General features: G+C 44.0%; 1 protein-coding gene across 1 annotated transcript in view; it reads left to right on the plus strand.

The window, feature by feature from the left end:
* The window catches only part of Mxd (MAX dimerization protein), a 285,259-nt gene that overhangs the window by 7,824 nt on the left and 250,084 nt on the right, over positions 1–27,351 (plus strand). Inside the window, exons 3-4 of the mRNA XM_076794420.1 lie at positions 3,819–3,912; positions 5,095–5,124. Coding sequence (XP_076650535.1) covers positions 3,819–3,912; positions 5,095–5,124 — 124 coding nt within the window. The remainder of the gene's footprint in view (positions 1–3,818; positions 3,913–5,094; positions 5,125–27,351) is intronic.

A 27,351-nucleotide genomic window follows, 5' to 3' on the forward strand; every position in this document is an offset into this window, starting at 1 on the left:
AGCCGGAACACAGGAACAAGGGTGGAGATCGGGGTGGGGGGCAACACGAGTGAATGGTAAAAATAGGATCGAACGGGTAAAAATTGTGGGAGGATAAAAATTATGAAACGCGAAGGGTGCACGCGAATCGTAATTATACTAGAACCGTAAAACACGATTGCAAAGCAGATAAACGTACCAACTATAGGAAGAAATCACGCAAACTATTGTCGTGCAGTACACACATACAAATCACTCGGTAAACACAGGCTAGTTACAAAGTGCACTACAAAATATGGGAACGCGAGGAAATCACAAAGCTCAGAAGCCATGACTCACAAAGCACACAGAGACTTAAGTAACAAGTTACAAGACGTTTAGACACAGGTCAGAAGTAACAGAAACACGTACTCGAATCACAATGCGCACGAAGACAAATGTTTGAGATTACATAAATACAGATAAGTCATAAAATGGAGTAAATTGAGCCCCACAAAAGACAATAAAAGACACTAAGAATGACCATAAATAAGTGGATGGTTACGACAATCAGGAAATCCATAAAACATTATAAATGGTCACAAAACTGAGAAAACCGTTCAATGGAACATCACAAATATAAAAAAAAAAAGTGGATAAACAAAAAAATCGCACAAAAATTCACGAATGAGAAATTTGTAAAAAAGACATGCATCGCAAGTAAGCATATATCACATAAGTCAACGAATCACAAAAAGGGTCGCACATCAGAAACGACAGACAATAATACATGCAAAGTAGGATCAACACACCACAATAGATGCAAATCGAAAATCGCAAATCGCAGTGTATGCAAATCAGAAATCGTAAACCACAATACTCGCGAATCGGAAATCACCACACAATTGCGCGCGCAAAAAGTCGGGGGTTTAAAATAAAGGCATGAGTCAGAGGCGTCACGTGTTACATATCAATGCATTATACATATTACGCGTGCTACATGCACAATCAAAGGCGATTTCTCCTTTCCGCTTTGAAGACGTGAAGCTTACTTTTTCATTTAAATCTCTCGCGCGTCTCTGACGACTTCTTTCAACCCGAAGTGTTTATTCTTCGCTAATTCATACATCAAATGCGCGACCGGTGGCGAGAAAAAAAAAGAAAAAACTTCACACGTGTCCCGCGGCTTAATCAACGGATACGTAGTCTAGCGAGAAAAAATCACGCAATCATTAACGAGCGAACGAAAAGAATGAGCAAAGAAAAAAATTGGAGTAGAATTGAATTTTCTCCATCAATGGAATACAGTAAGCGGTATTAAATTTGAATTAATTTTGTATTTTACAAATTTTTCGTGGTTTTCATGTTTTGGCAAGTCTTCATGCTTGTGTGCTTCTTTAAAAAGGAAAAATTGTCACTCTTTGGGATTCGGTTACTGTCGCGTTCACCATTAATTTCTGCAATTGTTTTACGCCGTGGAAAAAAGAAGACGCAGGTCAATTAATCACCGCCATCTTGCGCCATTTTATCCGAGCGAAATGTAAGAGATACTCGCGGATTATATTGCTACTTTCTAAAGGAAGGGAAATGGTGGATTGTTAATTAGCGCTCTTAATGATAAAGCATCACGTACATTATTAACTCCTTCCGAGAATTTCCTCGCATTTAGCGATTCCGATCTTTCATCGGAACTGTTACGTGGTGTAGCAAACCGCGTCAGCGAGGCGCGCTAAGTAATAATTTAGCGTCAACGAGGTGAAAAAGGGGGGCAACGAAGAGAGAGGGAGAGGGAGAGAAAAAACAACAAGATCACTATTCTTTTCGTTTCTTTGTTGTGCGATTCCCACGCAAGGGAGACGGGTTTCCTGTTTTGTTCAAATTTTTGGAAATAGCCCCCGTAACCCTGTCCCCCTTCCTTTGATGCCCCTCTGTCCCTCATCAGTTTCTAAAAACGAGTTCCATAAGGTACGGCTCTCCTCTCTTTCTGTTCGCGTAAGTTCGGCTCCGCTATTCACGACGCGAATTTCTCTTTTGCATGACGCGCGAGTCCGGCCTTATGGTCATGGCATGCGAGCGAGACGCTTTTCTTCTTTCACGAGGACAGATGGTCGATGTCGCGGGCGCGCGTGTTCTTTTTCACTGGCTGCCATTAGGCCTGTTGTACGATGATGAGGATCGGAGAACCGTAGGCTCGCCAAAGGAGGCATTTATAATTTACACCACTCGTTATGGTGACTGGTCTTCTGTCCCCAGCTCGTGTGTAGTATAGCATGCACGCACGCGCGCGCGCGTGTATGTGTGTGTGTTACGTGTGTCTGCTGCTCCGGATATCTTTCTGTACTTTTCGTTTTCTTTTGCCGCGTGTTCTCTCTTCTTCCCCGCGTCTTTTCCGTCCACTTACGTAATTTCAGCCGGTCGATTGATGCCGGAAAGGTGGAATTGTCCCAGAGCTACCGGTAATTGCATTTTTCGTCATTTCTGAAGGGAATCGAACTTTTACAAAGGGGACGTTCAGCACTCCCCGTAACTGGATTTCGCGTGGCCACGGAGATTGTTTATTTAGAACAGAACCGTCGTGGCTAACATTCCCCAGAAAAATACCGGTGTACTTCAAATGCCAATAAATATGCGTGCAAAATCCCAATGCAAAAGGCTCGATAGTTTCCCTGAAAAAAATTCGTAAAAATACGTGGCAAAACGGCCTCGAAGACCGGAATGCCTCCTCAAGTGTTGCGCACCGCTGTAATGTGAAATGGTCACATATAATGGCTTCATGGATCTAGTATCAACGGCTGCGGTGCTATTTTTAGGTGATCGCAAAAGGTTCGCATACTTTTGAGCGCAAGCGTACGTTTCGCACGGCGAGGATACCGCGCGGAGGGGCTCGTTCGCGAAAAAACCGCGTCGCGGCGTACATGACTCGCGAACTCGTGCTCGTTAAGCGCGTACACGGTGCCGGCGACGTGGCGGAATAAAGTCACGTTCTGTCTTGGGAGCGTAACTTACTACGGCATTAAAGCGCCGCGCAAACACCGCTTCGCGCGCCGGCTTCGACGATCCTCACTCGAAAAGAGCGGGATTTATGTTACGATTTCAGTTAACGCCGTCCCGGCGAACGAGAGCCGCTCGGACGACGAACCGAGTAACCGATCCCCAGTCAAATAAATCCGAGAACGTAACAATGTAGAGTGGCCCCGGACAGAGAGAGAGGGAAGAAGGGGGGAACTTCCTGCTCCAGGGATCGACGATCGCGCGAACGCCGGCCAAGAGATACGAGTCCACCGACTTTCGCGAATTTTCGAATCCCTTTGTTCCCCATTCACCAAAGGTCTCGGCGATTTATGGCCCTGCGACGATTGGAAATCGTCCCTTCCAAATGGAAACGTCCGGTGCCTCTCTAGTTGCTCGTCGCCCGCGACCGAAGCGATGGACAGTTAGAGAGGCGCGCCACCTTTCTCGATTTTACGGTGTGGTGGGGTGAATTTAATGGGGTATTCTCGTTCAGTCAATTGTAGACAATTTATGAAGTAGGTTAGTATTAACCCCTTCCCGGCCACCTCTGAACTCTTCTAATTGCTGGGTCTGGATCGCCAATACAATTTCACATAATTTTCGAAAAGATAGGAGCATGACGGGTCGGACTCGTCATATGATAGGGCTTAAAAAATTAGGTTATTATAGGCGAAGTGTCCTGAAATTTCAATAACTCGTTATTGTCTTAGATGCCCAACTGTCCGCATACTTTTGAGCGGTAGTGTATGTCTCTTCTCTCTTCCCCCTCCTCCTTCCTCTACACCCCTCTATTTTTTTCTTCATTGTCTGTCTCTCTTCGTCACTGACGATTGGTTTTGTCATTGCAGAAGCTGAACATGGCTACGCTTCGACGATGCCGATGCCCGATGATATGCGGACGGTCACAAAAAGGCCAAAGACGAAAAAATCCCAGGGCAGCAGGTTGGTACCATTTGTTCTCATTGCTGTGATGAATATCCGTCGATCAAAATGAAATGATTTGTGCAACAGAAGCGAAGATCGTCAAGGAATTTTATTATAGAAATCATGTGCAATATTTTGTACTTCTATAAATTTCTATTTCACGTATGTCTATATTTACTTTAATTCTTAAGGTTACAATAGAATTTTATTTTGTTCTACGAGAAAGGCATAAGATTTATATTCAGTAGATTTTATTGAGGAAGAGTAGTAAATGTGTATGCGTATTTTGCATTAAAATCCACAGCCTAATTCGAAGCAATACACATGAATTTTGATCAAGTTGCAATCGATTCTTGCGTTCCATTTTCCAAGTTTACGTCAGCTCAAAACACTTTCTACTTCTTATGTCTTCTTTTGTCTTCTCATGTCTTCTTACTTGTTTTCAGTACATTACAATTAGACTTAGTCATAACAGTTCATCCATATTCAATAATTTGCCAATACTCAGATTCAGCTGGATGCATGCACATAAATAAAAATTTACGAATTCAGAAAGAAATTCATTAGAACATTCCGTTAATAACGTGGCTTCTGTAATTCTCGATGAGCTAGAACGTTTTCCTATCATTTCGAATTGTATTACACACTAGCTTTTTGTTCCAGTTATTTTTGTTTGAATTGTTTTCAGAACCGTTTCGGTTGCAAGTGCACCGAAAAATTCAATAATTTCGTTGCAACTCGATAAATTTTCTCCGCGTTCTACAATTCGCTTTTTTTTTCTCCTCTGTATTCTACACGTCAGTGGCTTGACAATTCTGCACTCAACTGTTGTTTCGGTTACAATTTGACCACTCCCGAACCGATTTGTCTCACACAGCGGACAGGCGATATGCGACCGTGTAAATCGACGGTACACGTGGAACAAAAAAAGCTGTACCAGATTACACACAGTTTAAACAATCGAGGTGTTGTGCTCACAAAGCACATATTGAATTCGAATTTCAAAAAGTTACTCTTCCTTTGATCCTTCGGTACTGAGCACATATTGTTCGGAGTGGTCTTAAATATTGTATTAACGCGATATCAAGTACATTGTTCAAAGTTTGTAGACGTAAAACATTTTGCATTCTTGTTTTATCATTAACAACAAACGAGATTTGTTCGGTTCAATTGGTAATGAGGACACTTTTCCATTTGCAGGACTACTCATAACGAATTGGAGAAAAATAGGTGAGTACTCCGTCCATCTTAATCGTGCAAAAATTATGCACAGATTTAATTGCAGCTGTATGTAAACATTTTTCAAGCTAACCTAATAAAAGTCGACTTACATGCAGTAAGGGTAAAATGACAAATTGGATATTGTTCATGCAAAACTACCGAGTACAATTCATACTTACTTCGCTTCGTCATTTATCACAGGTTTAACCCTTTGCACTCCGAAATTTTCTAAACACCTGTTAAATGTATATTGCGTTCACGGTTCATCGAAAACAACGACGTAGTAAATAACCATAGAAAATGACGTTACAATCGTCCTTTATTTTACAACTATTGACACCAATAAAACGTTCATACGAAAAATGATCGAATAAATTTTTCTATTCAAGCAGATATAATAAAATACATAAAAAAATCCAAGTAAATGCAATCTTCTGATTTTAATCATGCTCGAGAAAGTACGTCAAAATCGCCAAAAATCATATCCATATCTGTTTATAATCGCGTTGCCAGTCCGAGACGCGGCGACCATAAGGGAGGGCAAAGCGAACGGTATAGTTGAAAGCCTATTTAACAGAGGTGACGAGACACGGTCCGCGGCTTCTTCTTCTTCATTTTTTTCCCCGTGACAAATGATGGTCCCTGGTTAGGCACTGTGTGTTAAATTGGAAGCAATTTACGGTTATCTCGCGTCGTTGTTCGCAATGTAGAAAGGACCCCGGGGCCGTTAATTAACATGCGTGATACGTGTGATTAGACGGGACCCTTTTATACACCGGGGGTCAGGAAAGTTCGAAATGGAGCAGAACAATGGCCGACGAGACGCTCTGGTGGAACAGGTTTCCAAGGGTGCCTGTACTAACCCCGATTGTCGACGTGATTTATAAGTCGCGACCCGCGCCCGTTCTTGTTCCTCCTCGAGAGCGCATGAAAGAGAAACGGTTCACTAGATTGTACCGCGGGGGCGGCGGAAGATTTCGCCGTTTCTAGTCATTCATAACTCCCCGGACAGGATGATGCTGAAAGTCTATTTGTAAGAGACGTCTAAACATGTTAATAGATTTCACCGATCCGAATTCTACTCGATATTTATGGCCGACATTATTTAACAAGAATCTAAGGAAGATTCCCGCTCGGTTGATTTACTCCCAGGGCGAACTCGTTTGAATGCGATAGTAGGTTCTATGAGAAATGGTAAAATATTGATCTGTTCTGCGAGATTAACACCTTTTGTAGTTATAAAATTTTATAAATTGTACCCTCTTAGAAAATCAGAAACTATTTCTGAATGTCATGCTGAGTGTTATAATTGTGCGTAAACATATGTATAAAGTGTTCAACGTGGAATGATAGACGATGTTGGTTGTTGAACGACAGCATTCATCTAAGATACAATTTTGAGTAATTTGAGTCTCGGTTCTGACAACTTTTCAGCAAAAACGTGTGCAATGTGAGAATATAAATTGTCGCTATGCATAACACGATTAATTCAGCGGAAATTACAATGTGATGTGCGACACAGCTCTGTATGAGAAAGTAGGTTGTGACGTAATGTCCTCGCAGGTACGGTGACGGCGATAACGCTGCGAAATATCAGGAGATATAAAAATAGAATTCAATGCTTTGAATTGAAGCAAAAAAACTAAAAAATATCATTTAATCAAGTTTCGAAAATTAGTTGCAAAAATTAGATACGCATTTCCCAAGGGTGGTTCAATCTAAAATTCGACGTCTGGCTGTTACGGAACAGACTACTCCAAAAATTAGAAAGGTGGTTCAGTCTAAAATAGAAATTCGCTCGCATTCACAATTACGTTTGCTCTCCGTCAATCGAGTCGCTGGTTCTCGTGGGTCGGAGGGTGACCATCCCCGTCTCTTAAGACAGAGACCCTTGTCGCGTCGGCACCAAGGAAATCCGTAGCGATCATTCAAACACCAAATTCGAGGATCCAGTAAGCGTCGAACGCGGATCGGTATCGTTCCTAGAACGGGGGGGGGGGGGGGATTGGACTGACAGGAACTTGGAGGCTCGTCGGCCGAGCGAAATCAAAGGGAGCAAACATTCGAAACAGGCGAAGTTGCCCGACAAAGAGCAAGGAACAGTTTAAGGGAATACCGTCCATTAATCCAATCGAGCATTCTGGACCCGTCGAAATTTCGCCACGGTGCAGCACAGGCGATGGTTGTGGCGCGTCTTTCGTGCCGAGTTTGGATCGGCGTGCATCGATTCGGATCAAAGGGGAATATTTGATCCTGTAATTGGTGTGGCCCATCCAGCCCTCGCGTACGCGAGTCTGTTAGGTGCAGGCTAATCGAGGATCGCGTATAGGATCGGCCCTCGGCGGCTCGTTATCGACAAAGAAGAATTCACGTTTCATTTGCGAATTTATTTTTACACTGGGCCCCCGGTGCAAAAGCGAGCTGTGTGCGACCGATCCAAAGGTTAGCGATGCGTGTTTCGTCGCTAACGGATTCGTGGGCTGACTGGTTCGTCCATCCGCTCGCTTCTCGTTCGCTCGCCGTGCGGAGCGGTGCGGAGCGGAGCTGGCAGAGCCATGGCACCGGCATGAAACCGTGAGGGGCGGAAATGTGCATAAACGTAAAAAAAACCCGAGGCTTTGTTAGTCGCTTGTACACCTTTTTGCCGCACGCTAGGAACAGCCAGAGAACGAGAACTCCGCATGGTAAAGCACACAGAGCAGGACAGAACGCAGGGGGAACCCCGGGGGTTGGGGCGGTGGGTTCGAAGGGGATCACCGGGGGGAGGGAGGAACTGAAAGAACAAGAGAGAGAGAGGGAGTGGGAGAGAGAGAATCGTGGGGAGAGAGCCTATCGATTTTTTTTGTCCCCAAGCGACGAAACTACGGCCGGACGGGATGGGGCAGGGGGTTGGTGCGTGGCACAGAAACGGGCAATGTAAAAACCCACGCCGCGCGAGCCACCCCGTTACACCACACGTTGTTACGTTACATAACGCAGAGAACGCAGCCACGAGACTATCAGCGAGTCCGTGGCACACGAGAACCGTTTCCCGCCATCGCCCCCGCATCCTTTCATTGTTTTCACTACGTGATTGTTGACCCTCGCCTTCGAGGAGCCAACTTCGTCGTAAAATCATAAAATCAAGCCGAAACAGATCTTGAGATCTGCCTTAATCGCTTAATGGCCTTTTCGCCACATGCCCACAGGTGACAACCACGCGCGCCTACCACAGCCCCATTCCTTGATCATCGTAAACCGAATAATACAACGTGAAACGACCGATCCACTTGCGAGGACCCACCTAGCGGGACTTTTCGCGTGAAAGGTTCCGCCATAATTTTGCGGCCGCTTCGAAGATGCATCATGCATCACTGTACGACCGAAAATGATACAGTCATCTCTGTATCGCAACATAATTATCAGATTCAACACCACGTTTCTCAGCATCAGTCACTGTGTACCGGTAACAAATCACCGTGCAATCATCAAGCTCCCAGATCGTTTTCAATTACTAATTGTACCTTGACGTACAACAGTCTGTGAAAAAAATTGAAACGTCTCGTTTTTTAAAATTGAACCGAGCACTTTCTTTATATATTTCGAGTTTTCCTGAAAATGATAATAGAATACAGTGTTAAAAGAAAATCACGAAATTGTGAACTATTTCAGCTTTCCGAAAATTTCAAAGATCATCGTGTGGGACCGGTGCCTCGTTAGAGGATCGATCGGAGTTCAGTGTCGAGATATAGCGCGAAGGGTCGCGAAATTAGCGATGTATAACCTTAAAAGAGCGTTACGTGTTACGAGAGGCCGGCTCGGCACTTCGCCTCCTCCCAGTTCACGTGTGTGCAGTTGTTTTAAAGCGTTCGGGTAGATCGGGTGACGTGCGTGCACGGCAATTTCCAATCGCAATAGTATGTCATCAGGAATACGACAGAAGGCCTTTTTGAGGGTGCATGCAAAATGACCGTTCGGCCGCGGTTCACGCATGGTTTCAGGGCTGGAGCAGGAGGACGGCGAATAATGACAGGAATTTTAATTAATTGCCGTAATAACGACGCGCCGGGCACGCTGCACACCGGACAATAAATTTGCATTTGTTTTCGCCAACAGATCGCGACGATCCTTGGTGTATTAACTCGACCGTTCGTTCGTTCGTTCGACCGGTCGCCTGATCGTGCACGCACGCGCGCGCGCGCTCAAAGCGGAAGTAACCGAGAATTGGAACGGAATGGAAATTTTTCAACGGCGCGATCCGCGAACGATAAACAATACTCTACCCGTGATATTTTTACTGGGGCTTAATTTATTTATTTATACGAGATAAACCGCGCGGCGCGGAAGGGGGTAGGTTACAGAATAATGCAAACAGTCGTTCACACCGTTGTAACTGGGGCCATTTTTAGGCCGTAGATCTGCATACGAAATTAGATTCCTTTGGATTATGAAAATCAGCTACACTATATAGTACTATGAACTGTACTACATTCGTTGTACCGTTGTAACCACATGTATTTGTAAGGTATAAATAAAGTAAAGGTGTCGGTACATTGTCGTTAAAGCTTTCGCGATATTATGTTTCGCATATCCAAAGTCAGTTGGAATTAAGTGTAATCAATAGCGTATAAAATGCAGCTGCCTTGAAAATAAAGTCGTTGGAAAGGTGTAAAGGCGAAGAATATAAAACAGCAACGTTTATTTAACGGGCACGTTTTACAGCTTTCTTTGAACGAAACAAAACTTCTCGATTCGAACAACTCCGTGAAACAAGTTCTGAATGACCGTTGATAATGGTCACAATCAAGGCTATTAATTTTTTCTCTACATCGTTCGAAATTCTCTTTAACGAAGATAAATTGACAATAAACGAGACAGTCGGGAATGTCTAGACGATGCAAATGTCACTGGAAAATGATTATTCTCAGATGCCGTATCTTATTGTCGTAGTTAAATCGAGTACTTATGTCATTCTTTTGTAGACACAACGATTTTTCCGTACTGTTATTAGCAGCGGCAATGACCGATTCCTCCGAAGCGAAGATTAAAAACGTCGCGTACCGAGAACGTGTCTCCGCATGGATATCTCATTACGCCAAGTGCCGTTTCCGGTGGGAAAGATTCGTGCTTCGTTGATACGAAATAACCGCACGATGACTGCGTGTTAGCGAAATGATACGGACGCAATTCTTTGTCGTGCACGAGTCCGGTGAAATTCAAGAATCTTTTAAATTTCCCCGTTTCCGGGAACGTAGACTCTCAGATTCGACATCCTGTGCCATCCATTCAGTGCCGCTGGAAGTCTTAGCACACAATTCAATTTCCTTCCTGCAACGAAACATCCTCTACTGCTGTATTATATTCGACAAATACTTTTATCATAAATACAATATTTATTTCTAATGTCCTCCGACAGTAGCGCGGTCTAGGACACAGGCTAATATTTTACATTTTTTTATACTTTTTTTGGTTCAGAACAGAGATTTGGTTCAGAGTTTTCATTTCAGAAAATCGCGGCTTTAAAAGGTTCCGAGCAGACGTCGGTTTAGAACGACGCAGAGCGGGCAGCTCGCAAAAGAAACGAAATCAAAAACACGAAATAACAATTTTCCCGTGCGAGGTACCATTTTCGAGAGAATCGATTCCCGCGCTCGGCGCAGCGCGTCCAAACAGATTCGAAGGCGATTTCCTCGGGAATGGAGCGGGGCGCGGGCGAGCGAAAAAATGCGTTTTACGCGCTCGATGTGTGTTTTAACTGGGCAATCATTCCCTATAAAACTATTTCGGTGAGCGAGTCGTTGCACGCGAGATGGATAACTCGGTTTAACTGGAACGTCGTTGCAGTCTCGGAAATAGCGAGTGAAGCACAGAGAGAAAGAGAGAAGGAGAGAGAGAGAGAGAGAGAGCCATTTTTGCTTTCAGTTTTACGAGTCGTGAGCGATTCTTATCGCGTTGTTTCTATTGTCGCCGCCGATATTTCGGCAGAGGTACACTCGCCGCGGAAAGTATGTTGAAGCTCGTTGTTTATCAAAATGGCGACATTTTGAATTCCTAATTTTCAAATGTGTCAACGTTTGTTTAAATTATTTTCTTCATCCGACAGCGGAAAGTTTTCTGAAAATGCTCTGAAAATTTGAAGTTGATCGCGCGAGTAGATCTTGACGGTTGTATATAATCCTTGCTAATTTCAACAAATCTTTTTGCACACATATTTTCAAGACTCCACTAGTATTGACTACAGGAAGCCGAAAACAAGACATTCTGAAGCTTGTCAACGTAGTTTCCGCGTGTAGATGCAGGTTCGCCGGTCGATTTACGATCGCGCACAATTTGCCGGAGTACGAGCTTCAAGATCGACTGCCCTGTGGGGGTGGCCGGTGTAACGGGGGTGGAAGAGAGAGAGAGAGAGAGAGGGCGGGGGAGTCGAGGGGATTTACATCGGGCGGGCAGATGTTAATTTCCCAACTGTTGCTATTTACGACGACGGTAAAACCATTTGAGCGCGTTTGGTTCGCGCGCGCGGCCTGCCTTGCCTCGTAGATGCCGAGACAATGAAATTTTAACGACGCCCCGATGCTCGTCTACGCCGCGGATTAATCCTCGGAAATAGACTCGCGTAAACCGTGTTTCGTTCGATTTTAATGGCCGTTCCGTGGATAGGGCCAGCCGCGCGGATCGAAAACACCTGTTTTCGTGCCGGTGCACCGTGGAAGCTCGTTCGAAATAATTAAAAACGGGCCCGGGTTATACGGGCTTTCCGATCGTTTGAAATATTTTTATGCTCTCGGCTAAGGCGCCCCGCGTCGTTTAATTGGCACGACTCCTGCCGCGCGAATTGCTCCCGGAATTTCTTTGTGGGAAACTGCGCTGCGGTTCTGCAATTTTTCGGATGCTTTAACGCATCATCGGTGTAACGAATGATGCATTTCTTTTCAAAGGATATTGTCGAATTAAAAGGGTCGTAGTTCATTTGTTCGACATTTAAAGTGGATTGTAAATTTCTGACAGCAACTGCTAGTTGCGTGTTACAATCTCTCTCTTTTTCTGGCGATTGTTTTACATGCAGGCTTCCGTGAAATAGTCTTCTTTCCGCGTACTGAGGATGCGTCCGCGTAATCTTATCGTTGAAAGCTTTGTCTTCTCTTCTTTTTTTTTTGTTAGTTATTTAAAGTCACAGCGTAGCGTGAATCACCGACCGCTCCGTTGAAACTTCTGTTGTTGACTCGCTCGTTTCCTTTGTGAAGAGCAATTCCTCGTACACGCCTTCGTATCTATGTATTTTACATCAACGTTCGATAACAACCGAACGACGCAGAAATAATTTTCTGCGTTTCGAACTTTTTCTTGTTCCCTATTCTGCTTGTGCCGCTTCGACTCAAAATCGGAGCGGCTTCTCGAAAAAGTGAAAAGCAACGATACTTTCATGCGAATGCTAATCGATAACAAAAATGTGTTTCGAAATGTTTAATCTACAGGCACTGGGAATTGTATCAATATTTTCCACCCTCTTTCGCCTCCAACGTTTCCATGTTGCTGATACGTGAAGCGGAACAGTTCCTTACAAAAGTAAAAAGCTAAATTAATAAAACACAATGGTACACCCATGCACATGCTGATTTGTCGAAACGTTCGCTGCAGAAACATGTTTCGAAAAGTTCATTCTAGAGACGGTAGAAAAATTATTGTATCGACATTTTCCACCTGCCTTCGCCCGCAACGTTTCCACACCGCTACCATGTATCCTTCGAGCCGAGGCAGCTGCTTGAAAAAGTAGAAAGCCAAGTTAATAAAGTGCTGTTACTCCTGCGCTCAAATATGTACGTTCTTCACCGTGATAGAGGCGTGTGTAAAGAAATTTCATTCGATATTCTCTTTCATGTTTAATTTAGTAGGAAACTATAAGTTTCATTGAGGATGAATGCCCGTAAGATGAGGGTAGACAGAGTCGTTACTTAGCAGGTATCGTACAACGGGGGACTACTCTACTCCTAAAATTAGGAGTTTCGTCCCCTATCTCTCCGTAGAGCGTCATAAATAAATGTTCAAAGCTCTCTCTCTCTCTCTATCACTCTCTCTCACTCTCCAGGAATGCTGGGTCTCTCGAAACGATGATCCCCGAGCGGTCGAACAATTCCTGAATCACGGTACTGACCACGCTTCGAGGGGGCACAGCTACTCGGTCGACTGTTAATAAACTTTAATGCTCACCTGTCGCGACTACACGGCCGTTGCATAACGATAAACAGTCACTAACGTACGTAATTGTATCTAACCGACGCCTAATGCGGGCTTATTAGCCGGCAGACACGGTGGGGTCCACGTTACGACGGGTGACGCGCGATGTTTGTTTGCAACGTTTGATTTATATGTTGTTCCATTACCTGGCTGTTCCCCGACGTTCCCCGATGCTCGCAGACACGGATCTGGAGCGCGTTCTTTTCGTTCCGACGAGGAGATTCCAGATTCGCGGGAATTTATGTGAATTTATCGACATCGTATCTCGCGACCGCCATGCTAGATAAGAGGCAGACAAATGCTCGATATTGTTGCCAAACTTTATACGTCTGCTGTGGCACTCATAAAAGAACGATGCTCATGCCAGTGTGCCATCCATTCTCGAGGTTTTCTTGTGAACGTGCATTATACTTCTTCAATTCATAAATTCATTCTGTTTACTGATTTGTGCCCGGGAAAAGTTCCCTTACGCCACGATAATATTAATCGGAGAACGATCGTATTTCGATGAGAGGAAACGGGATATTGAAACATCCACAGGGCTACCGTTCTTGTAACAATTATAGTCGATCATCGTTGCGGGTTTGATGCGTTTATGGCGAAACCGAGTTGGTGTTCCGAATGCTTTCTGCTTCTTGCAGTTGATACAATTGATTTTTATTTTGCGTAAAGATCCGCAGACTATTTATCAAGTTTTTAAGACATATTTTTGGAGGCATTTATTGTGAACACGTCACAATCGTGTTCACACTGCGGAGTCTCGTTAAGCGTTCACCGATACCAGATGCCATGCATCAAACGAATCCCTGTCGTGATTCCGATTCCTAGCCGATGCGGCGCTCAACTGATCGAATGTAGGCCATGCTAACGAAGAGACTGACAGAACGACCGATCCACGTCGTTGAAAAAAAGTCAATGTTTTCGAATTTTCTGACGTATCGTGTTTCGTCGTGTTAAATAGCATCGTTATCGCCGAAAATCGTTAGCACAGACAGACAGTAGACGAGCGTATCTCCGTCCGATAACTCGAGCGAGCATCTGTTTCAACATTCTACGGAGAAAAAGGTTTCGGCGGGGAGGCGTGGGGGGCAAGCAAGGTTGTTCGACGTATCGCGAGGAAGTTGAACCCGCTTGCGAAACCGTCTTGATAATCGTTGCGCGATTCTAAGAATGTCGTAGTCTCGCGCCACGCCGAGCCACGCCGCACTGTTTTCTTTTCCATGCGCGATTGATTTCGCCCGTATTCCGAGGACACCGCGAAAGTGGGCCGACACAGGTGCGTAAGTATGCAACACGCGCGGCAAACGTGCGAACGCAGGGGCCAACGACTCGATGTCCTAAATCTGGCGCGTTGCAACGCGTCGAAAATAAATCCGCGGTCGAACTTACCATGGGAACGCGGTGATTTATCAATCGACGCTCCTGGTACACCGGCGAGCTCCAAATCGATCGCCGGCAGCAATTAGCCGCTGGTCCCGTTAAACGCTCGCTAGTCCCATCGATTCTAACGATTTCATTCGCCGCGATTCGCTCTTCCCTGTATCTTACTTCTCCATGGCTTAAACATCTTCGCGAAACGTAACAATTACGCCAAAGTTGGACAAATATACTGTATGATGTGTGCGGCAATTACTAATTATGAAGTATATTAATTTAAAGATTTTTTTTACGACGCTCTCGTCAACATATTTGTCACAATTTTCCGATTAAAATGAGACCAAACATGCCATCGTTCGGACCATATTTGCCCGTACAATTCACGATTTAGTTGAACCTCGATTATCCGAACCGATATCTGAATTTTCCTAATCTAAAGCGCTTCGTGTGGAACACGATTCGTTCTACAAATCAGTAGAGATGTAATTTGACACTGCACATAACTGTTCTATTATTCCACTGACTAGTTCGGATAATCGAGGTGCCACTACATCGTGAATTAAAAAAGAACGTCTGCTCCGAACGATATCGTGTTGGGACTCGTTTTAATCAGAATAATGTCACGAACATGTTAGCAGTAGTTTTATAACAAAATCATTGTAGCGACCAGTTTTATAGCTACTTCATCGTGTCACGTGGAACATAAAGTTCGTTAATCTCGAAGCAAAGGAAAAAAGTATTAATTTCATGTTATCCGCACGTTCGTTCCCGAGTTGAACCGGTCATATTTTGAGGAGAATCGATTATTCCCCGACACGAGGGGTCGAAATTCCGCGTCTTCCGGCGCGGTTGCTACGGTGCAGCGAACCGAAAGCTGAAAGCTTCAAAAAATGCCCGCGCCAGCGAAAATTAAGCCGCGGCCGAGTCCGCGGGGAGCAAGAGACGATTCCTGACCAATTTGAAATGCATTGAATTTTTAAGTGACCGCCTTTGTGCCGTTGCTGCGTGTTAAAGGCAACTTCCGGTTGGTCTGCACACGGGAGCCGGCGATGGCGCGACATAATCTTTTGACGATAGAAGGAAAACCTCCTCTTTCCCGGCGATCACGATTGTCGTCACGCGAAATCGTCGTCGATCGTCCGTAGAAAAAGACGAAATTCTTCGACGGATGATCGATACTCTCGCAAATTGGACTATCCGAGGTGTACCGGGGAGGGCGTAAACGTGGATACCTCTTTACGCGCCCGCTCCCAAAAATAAATGAAATCGAATATTTATCGAAGGAAGCCTTCGCTCTGCAATGTTGAATAACCGATAGGAATGAAACTCCCGGAGCTGCTCGGTTATTTGCGCTCGCTTCTGTAGTCTTTAATTAATTCCGGTTGCTCGACGGAGCTTCGAACTTATTTGTTTTTACTCACGGATCGCGATAAATCACTGTGACGACTATTTTCATTTCTCGAGCAAATTGAGATTAATTCGAGATACCGCTCTGCTACGCGAGACCGTCAAAATCGGATCAAACGACGGATTAGCGGTGGATTCCTGCTTGAAAAATTGGTTAACAAAATCCGACTACCCACTGCGAAGCTGAGTTACGCTTTTTCAATCATTTTAGCTATAAGCTGCTCTGTGCGATGTATACAGTGAATTATCGATATATGTCGACAACACGGGTCTTGCCAGCGTCGTGTATCGTCCAGGAGACATAACCGAGCCGTGTTATGTTTGCACTCCTCGGCGTCCGAGGCCTCTCGTGTTCCGCGACCCCTCACGGGGTATACGCCGCGGTAGTGGGGATAATACCACGACGTTTATCATCCAGGCCTTGGCGACGTATATAGATAAATCACTGTATATCGCAGAAGCATGCGTGCCTCGTTAAATGTACGCGGCCGGTCCCGTGCAGCGAGCATGTTTCGAGGCAGAACTATAGTTCTCGACTCCAGCGATTTCCCTCGGTCAAGGAGATCGTGCAAAAAGCTCGTACACGGGCCCCGTAACCCATTCGCAGCGGCGAAGCGTCGTATTTCCACGTTGAATATTCATTTAGCAATTTTCACCGATCGTAATATCTGCCAGTGCCGGCGTGCGCATCGCGTGTAGCCAATAATTAATTTAACATCGGACCGACCGCGCAAATAACATCGATCGTTTATTCCCGGCCGTGTGTACTACATAGTTGGAACACGGTGCATTTACACTGCTTCATCGCCGCCGCGTACGTAAGTACATGCATTTATCAGATTTAAAAGATGTATGCACTTACGTATGCGCGGCCCGTGCACACGCCGTTAATGCATTCCACGGTACACAACTATATCTACGCCCGCGAATCTAAATTTATTGACCGGCTTGTGCGTGCGCGCCCATGTTCTTTTCGTTCGCCGTGCGCCCTTTTCTTTCCCGAAGGTTCACGTTACAAAATTATTCTTTCTTTCGGGGAAACTTCCAGGCTCGTTTTACCTTCGCGCCGATTGTCGCCGATAGCTGCGCCGTGCAACTTTCACGCGAACTCGCGAATACGATACCGTCGAAGCTTCCCGCGAAGTTCGAGGAACTTTCCACTTGGTTTCGAACCCCGGGAAATCTGAATTGAGAACTGGAAAATGAAATATCTTTGGCCCGAGCGTTGAAGCCGGAAGCGTTCGCGTTTTCGTTTCGGGCTTCGCGGGTTTTTATCTAAATTTTTTGTTTTTCATTTGGTCCGTAGATTTTTGTCGTAAATGCATGAAATAAATGCAGGTCGTGTGAAAAATACTTAAAAAAGATATTGTTAATATCAACAGAGCGCACCGTTATCAGCGCACTTTATATCGGCCAAGATAAGTGAAATACCCGGGCAATAATATTGTCCGCAGTCTCATAAATATTTTAATTGCTGTGAAACCGGCTGCGCCCCGTCGACTCACGCGACACAAGAAAGGAAGTTGCACAAAATTACACCGAGCCGAACGGTTCGTGAAAAATGCGTGCATCAGTCGAAACAAGTCGAGTATCGATAGCATCGTCAGGCTCGATAATAAGTATCTCGAAGCGCGGTGTAAATTAGTCAAGGAAGCGACGAAAATATAACATCTCGGTGGTCTTAATCGAGGGATATTAACTCTCCAACAGGACACGGAAATTGTTTTATGCAAATAAGATAATCGAAATTTGTTTCGTAATAATTTCCCCTCGATCGGAATCGCCTGGTTTAATTTTTCCGTGTAATTCACATGAAACTCCGCGAGTATTTGTGCTTGCGTAAATTTATCTGCGCTCTGCGTGCACCGTGCTCGTTAATTGTGTTAAAAGGCTATCGAAAGAATAGCATAATCGTGCCGTTTCGTCGGCAAACAACGCCAAGTGGTTTCGATCGAATTTTCTTCGGAGCCGGTCATTCGTTTTTCGATGCACACACGCGCTCTTTTATCTAACATTCTCATATTTTACCTCCTATCTTATCTTTCTATTGTCAACCACGTGACGATCACGTTATTGTAAATTCTCGACGCTCGATAATTCTCTCGAAAACATGGGAGGAGCTGCATCGATCTTCTCTCGTTGACAGTGGTCAGTCTCATTTCTATCGGGATTCCACTAAATCAAATCGTACGATTTTTAAGAGAAGAACACCTCTCGGATTAAACAACGAGATCTAATTAAGAACTCCAACACGTATTAACTTTCATGAAATTCAATTTGAAAGCGTATTACAGGCGTATTGCTTTTTATCGCAGCTCTCTTTCATTTTTGAAACGAAAATTAATCTCGCGACGACAGACGGAGATAACGGTGAAACGGCGAAACGTGCTCGGTAACGTGATACCTCGATGTTCGATCAAAGTCGATCGATAAACGTACCGAAAGTCATTCTTTTGCTTTCTTTCTTTTTGTAATCTAAGTAATTAATAATCAGCGGTTACGTGCGAATGTACCTTGTTCTCTCGCTTTCGCAATATACTATCAAATGATGCGAGCGAAGATTGCGTATGTTTTTTCTCTTTTTTAACGAACAAAGTCGAGATCGATGTTCCGATTTTTATTTCTCGAGAAATGTTTCTTCTGCGACAATCGAAAATCGAAGACTTTCTTCTCGCTTCTTTTTGCGAGAATAAAAATTATGCAGTCCTTCAAGATTGCTTTCAGATCGACGGCTGGTCGTGTTAGGTCTGTTGCGCGGTAACTATTTCATCGTAGCTCGCGAAAATGACGGGCGCTGATTCTTCCCGCGTCGGGGACCAATTATATTTTGAAATATTCGCCAAGTTTCCGGGAGTTTCCGGGCAGAAGTTTCCGAATGGCGGTGCGTGCAGTTTAACACTAAGTTTACGGGACCCCTCAAAATGACGGGTTCTAATATTTTTAATTTACGATTATTGAGATTGTGAAGATCCATCTACATGGAACTACTCAACAAACTTATTTCCTTAGGTATATATTATTTAAAAAATGGCTGAAAACTTGGATAGACACCTTCCTCTTATTTTGATAAAGTAATGTAAAATACTCACTTTTAATGCTCCGTAAACCTAGTGTTAGAAATCGCAAGGAATGGCCACCGTTATCTGGAAGCAGGAGAAAACTTTCCATCTCGCGCTCATGCTTCCCTCCGTTTCCAATCTCCCTTCGGCTCATTCTGCAGCGTCTCCCTGCTTTGGATTCCTGCGACGCCCCTGCTCGAAGGTTCCCGGGATCGCATTGCGATGCAACACTGTTTGTAAATGACATATACCTCCGCACGAGTTTACCTACGCTCGTCCTTCGCGTCAGAGATCTCTGAAGGACCAATGCTACTCCCGATATATTCGGGTTCCCAATCATTCACCCGAGGCATCCACCATTCAGATCGATATTCCTTTCCGATCGTTCACGGAGGGAAGGTAAACTTCTGATCGATATTCGTCTTGATTATTCAGCAGAGAAGTTGCAGGACGTGCTTGAACGGCCGGTGTCACGCAGACGTGACTTCCCTCAGCTAGTTGCAAAGAAGGCTCCACCTTTGTAATAAAAATAGAAAAATATTGGAGCTTGATCCGTGTTCGATTAAGATTTATTTTATAATGTCATTCGGTTTGAAGTCTTCATTGCGAGTACGACTTAGCGCTATACGGCTAGTGGTTATATACTTCACCAGTTCTGTGTGTATATTAGCATGTTAAGCACCACATTAATTATACGCGAGCGATACTGATCTTCGACCAGGTTTGCAAATTCATTTTTATTCCGATGTATTCATTTTATAAAGATAAATTTGAACTTCCTAGTGACAATATTGGTGACTAAATTATTTTAATTTTATGCGAACTTTTAATGCGTCGTGAGAGCTTTAAAGTAAAGATATGAAACCACAGCATGACTCTGAGAAATACTCGTCAAACAATACAAATTTTTATGTAAAACATAAATCCACAACGGTCTGAATATGAAAGAGAAGACGACGCTTGGAAAATGAAGTTTTCGCGAAAGAAAACTGCAAACGTCAAGATTAGCCGGTAAAGGGTGCAGTTATTTCTTGTTTGATCTGAAAATCTTAGACAATATATTAAATTCGCGAATATAAACGGCTCAGATTCCGTTCCGTTTCCGTGCAAAGTTCTTTCGAGCAGTTTTGAACCCTTTAAGATACGGACGCCGAAATTCGCACGTGGTTTATGCAAAACTGTCACGCATTGTCGTCGCATTACTTAACGTCGCTGGGCTATTTCGACCCGATTACGTGGCTGGCCGATTACGCCGCGAAAGTACAATTTTGTAGTTGCATGCAAAAACAGTTTTATCGGACTTGCGTAATTGGCACGGCACACGGTTTTTCTGCCGTCGCGGGGGCAGGAACAACTAGCGATGCATCATTCGTGCGCTCTAAAAATAACAACGCGAGAATATCGATTTTATTCTTCTCGGCTAATCTGTAAATGCAAATTTCAATATTTATTTAAGAAAACGAAAACGCGAGCGGTTCACCGACACGATTTTCGAAATTTTTTTTGCTTTCGACAACAGAAACAATTACAGTTTTATGCACGCTTGCAACACTGCAGTTTATCTGCACTGTTATTATTTCGATATCACCATGTCAAATATACAACATACATGTTATCATGCATCTGTTAAAATTATTAGAGAAAGAAGTGTATTTGGTTCTAATACTTTAATTTTTATTATGCGTAAAAATACTCCCAGCAATTTCACATAAATGCAACACGAATATACCAACACTTACGTGATCTTTCGGTGGGATGTACAACAATGTCTGTGCAATTTCCATATAGAAATTATTTAAAAATATTTACATGATAAAATTGCATCAGGAGATTATAATGTAAGAACGTCAGTGGATCTTTCTACACGTCACGATTTCTGCGAGACGATCGAATATGAGGTATAAAACGTACACGGAGTACTGGAATAGCCGAGCCAGCGAGGGCGAGAGTGATCGAAGCGCAAGAGAGATCCAGAGAGAGAGAGAGAGAGAGAGAGAGAGAGAGAGAGAGAGAGAGAGAGAGAGAGAGAGAGAGAGAGAGAGAGAGAGAAAGAGGTATGCGAGAGGGGGTGGATGAGCAGAGCGCAGGCGGAGGAGAAAGAAAATCGCAGTGACCAGGACGAAAGAAAGGGATGAGAGGTAGCGGGAGTACGCAGGCGCGGGTACATCCTTCGCGAAATGCACGGGGCAGGATGCAGCTCGGCTTCAGGGTCAAGGACGATTCGACAGAACGTGCACCCCGCGCCTCCTTCGCTTTGGTCCAACAGCTTTCGCGTTCTGGAGATCCTTGAAGCTGGGACGCGCTGAAAAGATAATCCACGCACTCTGACCTCCCAACGGCTACGAATGCACACACTATGCATTGTTGCAAGCAATACATACGCGGTGATCAAAATTCGGTTCTTTAATCGCGTGATTTCCGGGAATTTTTACAAAAAAGTTCCAACACCTTTCGCTGTAAAATTTTCGGAGTGTATTTGTATATATTCCAATAACATTTACAATGGTTTTTGTCGAGAAAAAATGCACTTCGTGCGTTCGTATATAATCGCTGATAAACAGACTGCGGATCTTTCTGCAAATCCCAACTTCCGTGGATCGTTTTATGAAAATTAGGATGACGATCGAGTGCAATTTATCAACCAGAAAATATGTTCGTTACTATACATATTCTATATTCTAAAGATGTGTGAATACTATAAATGCATCTGCTTACAAAGAAAGGTCATCTGATGATGGCGTTCATGTTTATCTAAAATAAAAAACCAAGAAGATTCTGTGTCCGGATGAGTTTCGCTGTAGCGGGTACTGGAACGCAAAAAAAGGTTCGATAATTAAAAAAACAGCAGCCCTTTGAAGTTTGATTATCGATTTTTCAAGTTTTATTCACATTAAAAAAGAACAGAAAAAAGAGAGAGAGTGTTTCAGGATGCCAGGTTTATAACAGGTTTTACGATGTTCCGTCGCCCTGTGAAACAGTTGCGTTGTAAATATTGCAATTTTTTCAAGGCGAAGGGATGATTTTTTCGATCGGACGTCGGAAACAATCTCATCGCGCAGAGTTTTCCGGCGTGTAAGAGACTCGGAAATTTTCAATTACTCCGCAGGAGCTGACAGGAGCTTTTAGTTGGCAAACTTCGGTACACTTTTCTCTCTTATGATTTCACGTTCGGTTCACGGGCGACTCGGATTTATTTTTATATCTTGACGCAGCCGAGCACCGCTCGAATCGATGTGTCGTCTCATCTTTTCATTTTCGTCTTTTTTTCTTCTCTTTCGCTCGATAACGTAACACACGATGGAAAGTTTAACACGCACGGCCTTGATTTTGCCGATCCGCGTTAAGTACCGGTTGTTCTCCAATAAAAATAATTACGAGTACTCTTGGAATTCCACTCGCGGACACGTTGTTGTTTATTATGCTGGACGTGTCGCGATTAACTGTTACGTTGCGTTAAAACGAACTGTAGAAACGCGACAATCAATTTATTTAACGGTTGGCTCTTACCGAACTAATAAATGGACAGCAATTTTTCTTTGTAATACAACACGTGCGAGGCTGTTGTTAGTTTTCTAACAATTTTGCAAACCAGACGCAATTTAATCTTTATTAGCGGACCGCGGATTTTATGCATTTCTAGTAAAAATGAAACATAAAACTTATTAATTATTTCCATGTAATGAATATTATTAATGGAAAGATAAATTTCTATTTCTTTCTGCCTCGCTAACGACGCACGAACGTTTTATCCTTCATAAAGGACCGCAGTCTATTTAATTTGGTATTCAAATAGTGATGGCAATTTGACCGTGTTGACATTAATTTCGAAGTAGATTCTCGTGCTTGCAACCAGTTCTAATTTTGCTAAAACACAAAACAGGTTTTAACCTCAGCGTACGCGCTATAAATGTCCGAACGATATTTTCAGCAATTTTGTATAGAACACGGGTTTCTGCAGCTGTTCTCGCACTTTATTAATCAAATGCAACATGGCATTTTAGAGCAGCATCGATCAGAAACCGAAGCTTTCGCGAAAGCTGCCAAGCGTGTTCCCCGCGGGAATTATGCGGAATTCTTTTTAATACGGTTTTGCAACCCGTCCGCTAAACTATACATTTTATTCTCTGAATCATGCAGTCGGCTTTATCGATATTTTGCCGGGTGAGCGTGCATAAATTATCGAAAACTCGCGGACCGGGTCGGCGAAAAACAGCATGACACGGATCAAAACACGTTCACGTTTCTATTTCTGCGAGGTTCTCGGTGAATAAACATCGGCGGAGTCAAGGCTGCCCGCGGCAGACGTCGTCGCGGTGAAATGTTGCTAACTGTAATTTTTAATGCGCCCGTCGCCGGCAATAAATAGAAAGCCGCTTTATTATAGATCGGTTCGCGGCGTCTCCGATGCCAATGGATGCTCTGTATTCATCGTCGTGGAAATAGATTCCGTTATATTAACCAGATAAGTTGTTCTTTACCAAATAAAATAAACAAGCGTCCCTTGCGCTCGGCCGTGCAACGCGTATTTTGATTTGTATATTTCCGAAGAATGCCGGTACCGGAAACTTCCACGTCGTTTCGCGCTCTGCAAACTCGTTTGCGCGTTTCCGAAAATTCGCGAACATTTCCCTCGACATTTTCCGCACTGACACTGTGGAAGTTGGTTTTTCAAAAATATACTTTACCGTTGAACTTCCCGAACTTCAAGGATAGGTTGTACGTGTTACAAATGGATTTTGTGAAAATGGAAATTACAATTGTTTTTCTGTTTCCAGTAATTGCTATGGAAAAATTTGGTCTGCTTACAAAAATGACAAATTTGAATATTTTTGGAATCAGTTATTTCCGGTGAATGCACCATTATAATTTCAATGAATTGTGAAATCAGAGAACTGAGTATCGGTCGTTTAACAGTGATAGATTCAGCGTTAAATGAAATACATTTTTAGCTTGAAGTTTCTTATTGTTTAGGCACAGTCTTATCAACCTTTTTAGCGACTGGTGTTGCAACACGTGTCGCAGTTATCAAAAATCAAACAATGAAATATTTTTTTAAGATTAGATAGTGTTCGCTGGGACGTCGCCGTTTTCTGAAAAAATATGAAAATCGGGAAAAGTTCATTGGAAAGAAAAAAAAAAAGGTATAAATATGAAATACCGTTGGGGGTTTAGGTATGAGGGTAGGACAAATTGATAACGATGTGAACAGGCTTTTTGCGAAATTGATTAGTTTTTGCGTGGTGCTGTAGAGCAATTTAGGAAACACGGTTTCGAGAAAAATACGTTCAAAGGCTTGTCGCTTTGACGACTCGCTAAATGGACTATAACTTCGTTATTTTCGCAAATTGGCTTTAGATACGAGCAAGGGAAATTGATTTTTTCAACTTTTTAGAGACAATTCCGTTAACCGATAAGAGTCTACAAGTTTACTCGTGTTTAGTTGTTGTAGATATTACAAGATTCACTTATGCATTTACAAAATCATCTGCAAGAATGAAGCAAAATTATGAAAATACTACTTGTCAGTCGTGTATTTGTATTTTGAAATCAATACAACGATTTTGTGAATATCCCGTTCCATCATATCCAACTCCATAGAATTATTAAAAAAAAAAGTTATGAAAGTCTATGAATATTTATCATGAATGTCTGTTCCTGTATCCAGAAATGAATGCAAACAATTTTGATTTCGCACAAAAATCCGCGGTAAAAAAATTCAAAACTCTAGAAAAGGTGATTCCGACCATTTCAATCTGTACGTTATTAAAATATCACGAAAACTGGAGGAGTCTGCTATCCTTCCGTTCCTTTCGCTCGTCCGCTCTTCCAGTGACGCACCCCTGATTATTTTAAGCAAGCCGGAGCCCGAACCGTTTCCGTCAGACGAGGAATCGCGTCGCAGCCGCGCAACGTCGCCTCGCCTCGTAATCGGCGGAGAATTTATTTTTCAACGGTGCCAGCCGGTTGTTGCTTCGAAATTTATAAGGTCGGCCGATTACACTATAAATTACAATTTCCTGCGGCACCGGCCCTGGAACAAATTGGCGAGCGTAACACCGCCGCTTCGAAGGGTCGTCGTCACTCGCGCGCGCGCGCTCTCTTTTACTCGCTCCTACCCGCTTCGGCCCGTTTTGTCGTCGAATTCTAATCTGTGTCTATCGGCCAGCGCACTTTTACTCGTTTCTACCAGCTTATACCCATCTCGGCCCGCTTCGGCCCGCTCCGTCGTCGAATTCCAATTGGTTTCTATCGGCCAGCGCACTTTTATTCGCTTCTACACATTTCGGCCCGCTCCGTCGTCGAATTCTAATTGGTTTCTAAGGCCAGGACGCTTTTACTTATTTCTACCCATGCCGGCCCGCTTCGGCCCGCTCCGTCGTCGAATTCCAATTCGTTTCTATCGGCCAGCGCACTTTTACTCGCTTCTACACATTTCGGCCCGCTGCGACCCGCTTCGGCCCGCTCCGTCGTCGAATTCTAATTGATTTCTAAGGCCAGGACGCTTTTACTTATTTCTACCCATGCCGGCCCGTTCCGGCCCGCTCCGTCGTCGAATTCTAATTTGTTTCTATCGGTCGGCGAGCGGCCCACCGCGAACTGCTTTTTTCAGTGCTGGAATCGTTCCAGAAACCATACCAACTCGACGGAATCTGCAACCTGTAGATACGAATAACCGTTGCAGCAACCGGTGCTCCCTTCGACCTTCTTTTATGGATCCGTACATTATTTACAATGACAGAGTCCGCCTGATTTCGCCCCGCGATTCAGATCTCTATTCGCTCGTACACGGACACTCTCCGCTTTTGTCAGCCTGCAGAATGAGCTTCATCCGACGCGTGCTGCGTCCGCAATCCGCAAGTGCACGTCCAAGATGCAATTTAGTCGACTCGGGTTTACTGATTTCTTAACAGCGTCTCTATTGTTGCTGTAATTGAAGCGAACTTCTCAGTCGACGAAATTTAATGGTTAACAAGTCCACTTTGATTACGTGCAATCACTAGAACGATCGATGAAATGGAATTGGAGAGACTTCTTCTCGACGGTGAATTTTGATTTATTTTATTTAGACTGCGGCTCGAAATAAAAATTGTTCACGTTCATTGCAAGGGGCAGGTGTCGCATAGACGTTTATTTCTTTCCTTGATAATGAATTAAAAGCAATGCAATCTTTAAGTTCTTTGAGCCACTGTTCTTGTACTTGATCTACTCATTTTTGTCTCGAATGCCCAAGATCTGCAGTTCGCCGATAACGTTAGAGGGGTCAGTTATCTGATTGTAATACACGGTAATAATAAGGTTCTTGGAAATTGACCGAGGCTCGTTTTAATTTCTGAGGAAAATGTATTTCGTGCCCTAAGTAAATTAACTTTATCGGGACAGCGTACCTGTCACTAATAAAAACATTTTCCTCGTCCAGCATGTGAACAATTACGATAAAACCGCCTTCCTCGATCGATCGACAGATTTTCTACCGGGGGTAGTATCAACTCCCGGTTCACATAATGGTCCCATTTAAATTTGCATAGGAATCCGGTGCATAATAGAGCAGCACAATTTGTACAAACCACAGAGCGCCCGGATGACTGAGACCCCGAAGAGTTCCACCCACAAGTCGACTCGCTGAAACAACAAAACTCCGATTCACCAGTGAAAGAGGATCGATCTACTTTCAGACGAATCGTCCACAGTCGGGGACGATCCGAATTCCGCGGATAGAAACACCGAAGAAAGACCTCTCGGGGTGTACCATCGGATCGGGGCGATTCTCGCTTGGACGGCTTTTATTTAAAGACGCTCGGCTTTCTTTAACTTTCAGATAATGCTTCGCGGTCTGACGTAAGAACCGGATGCCTAAGAACTTTACATAAGTCCTGCCACGTCCTCGGGACACGAGCGAAACGCAAGAGAGTCGCGTTCGTGATCGCGGGATCGCGAAAATATCGTTTTCCTTTTTGCCTCGGTCATTGTTTTCGCAGCGACAGCAGTTCGCCAGCAATGTTCGTCGATGTTCCGAGACGAGCGCGCGCGCACGTGTGTATAGAACCCACACGAGGAAACCAGGTTGCCTCGACCGGCGTTATTTTTCCTGTTCCCGGGGCAAGCCACCTTACGTAAAATCGAGTTTACGCAGGTCGGGATTCGTGCGAGCCGCGTGCGTCCCCCGCGCGAACCCGCTTCG

This window comes from Halictus rubicundus, chromosome 10 (genome assembly GCF_050948215.1).
Source record: "Halictus rubicundus isolate RS-2024b chromosome 10, iyHalRubi1_principal, whole genome shotgun sequence".
Taxonomy (NCBI): domain Eukaryota; kingdom Metazoa; phylum Arthropoda; class Insecta; order Hymenoptera; family Halictidae; genus Halictus; species Halictus rubicundus.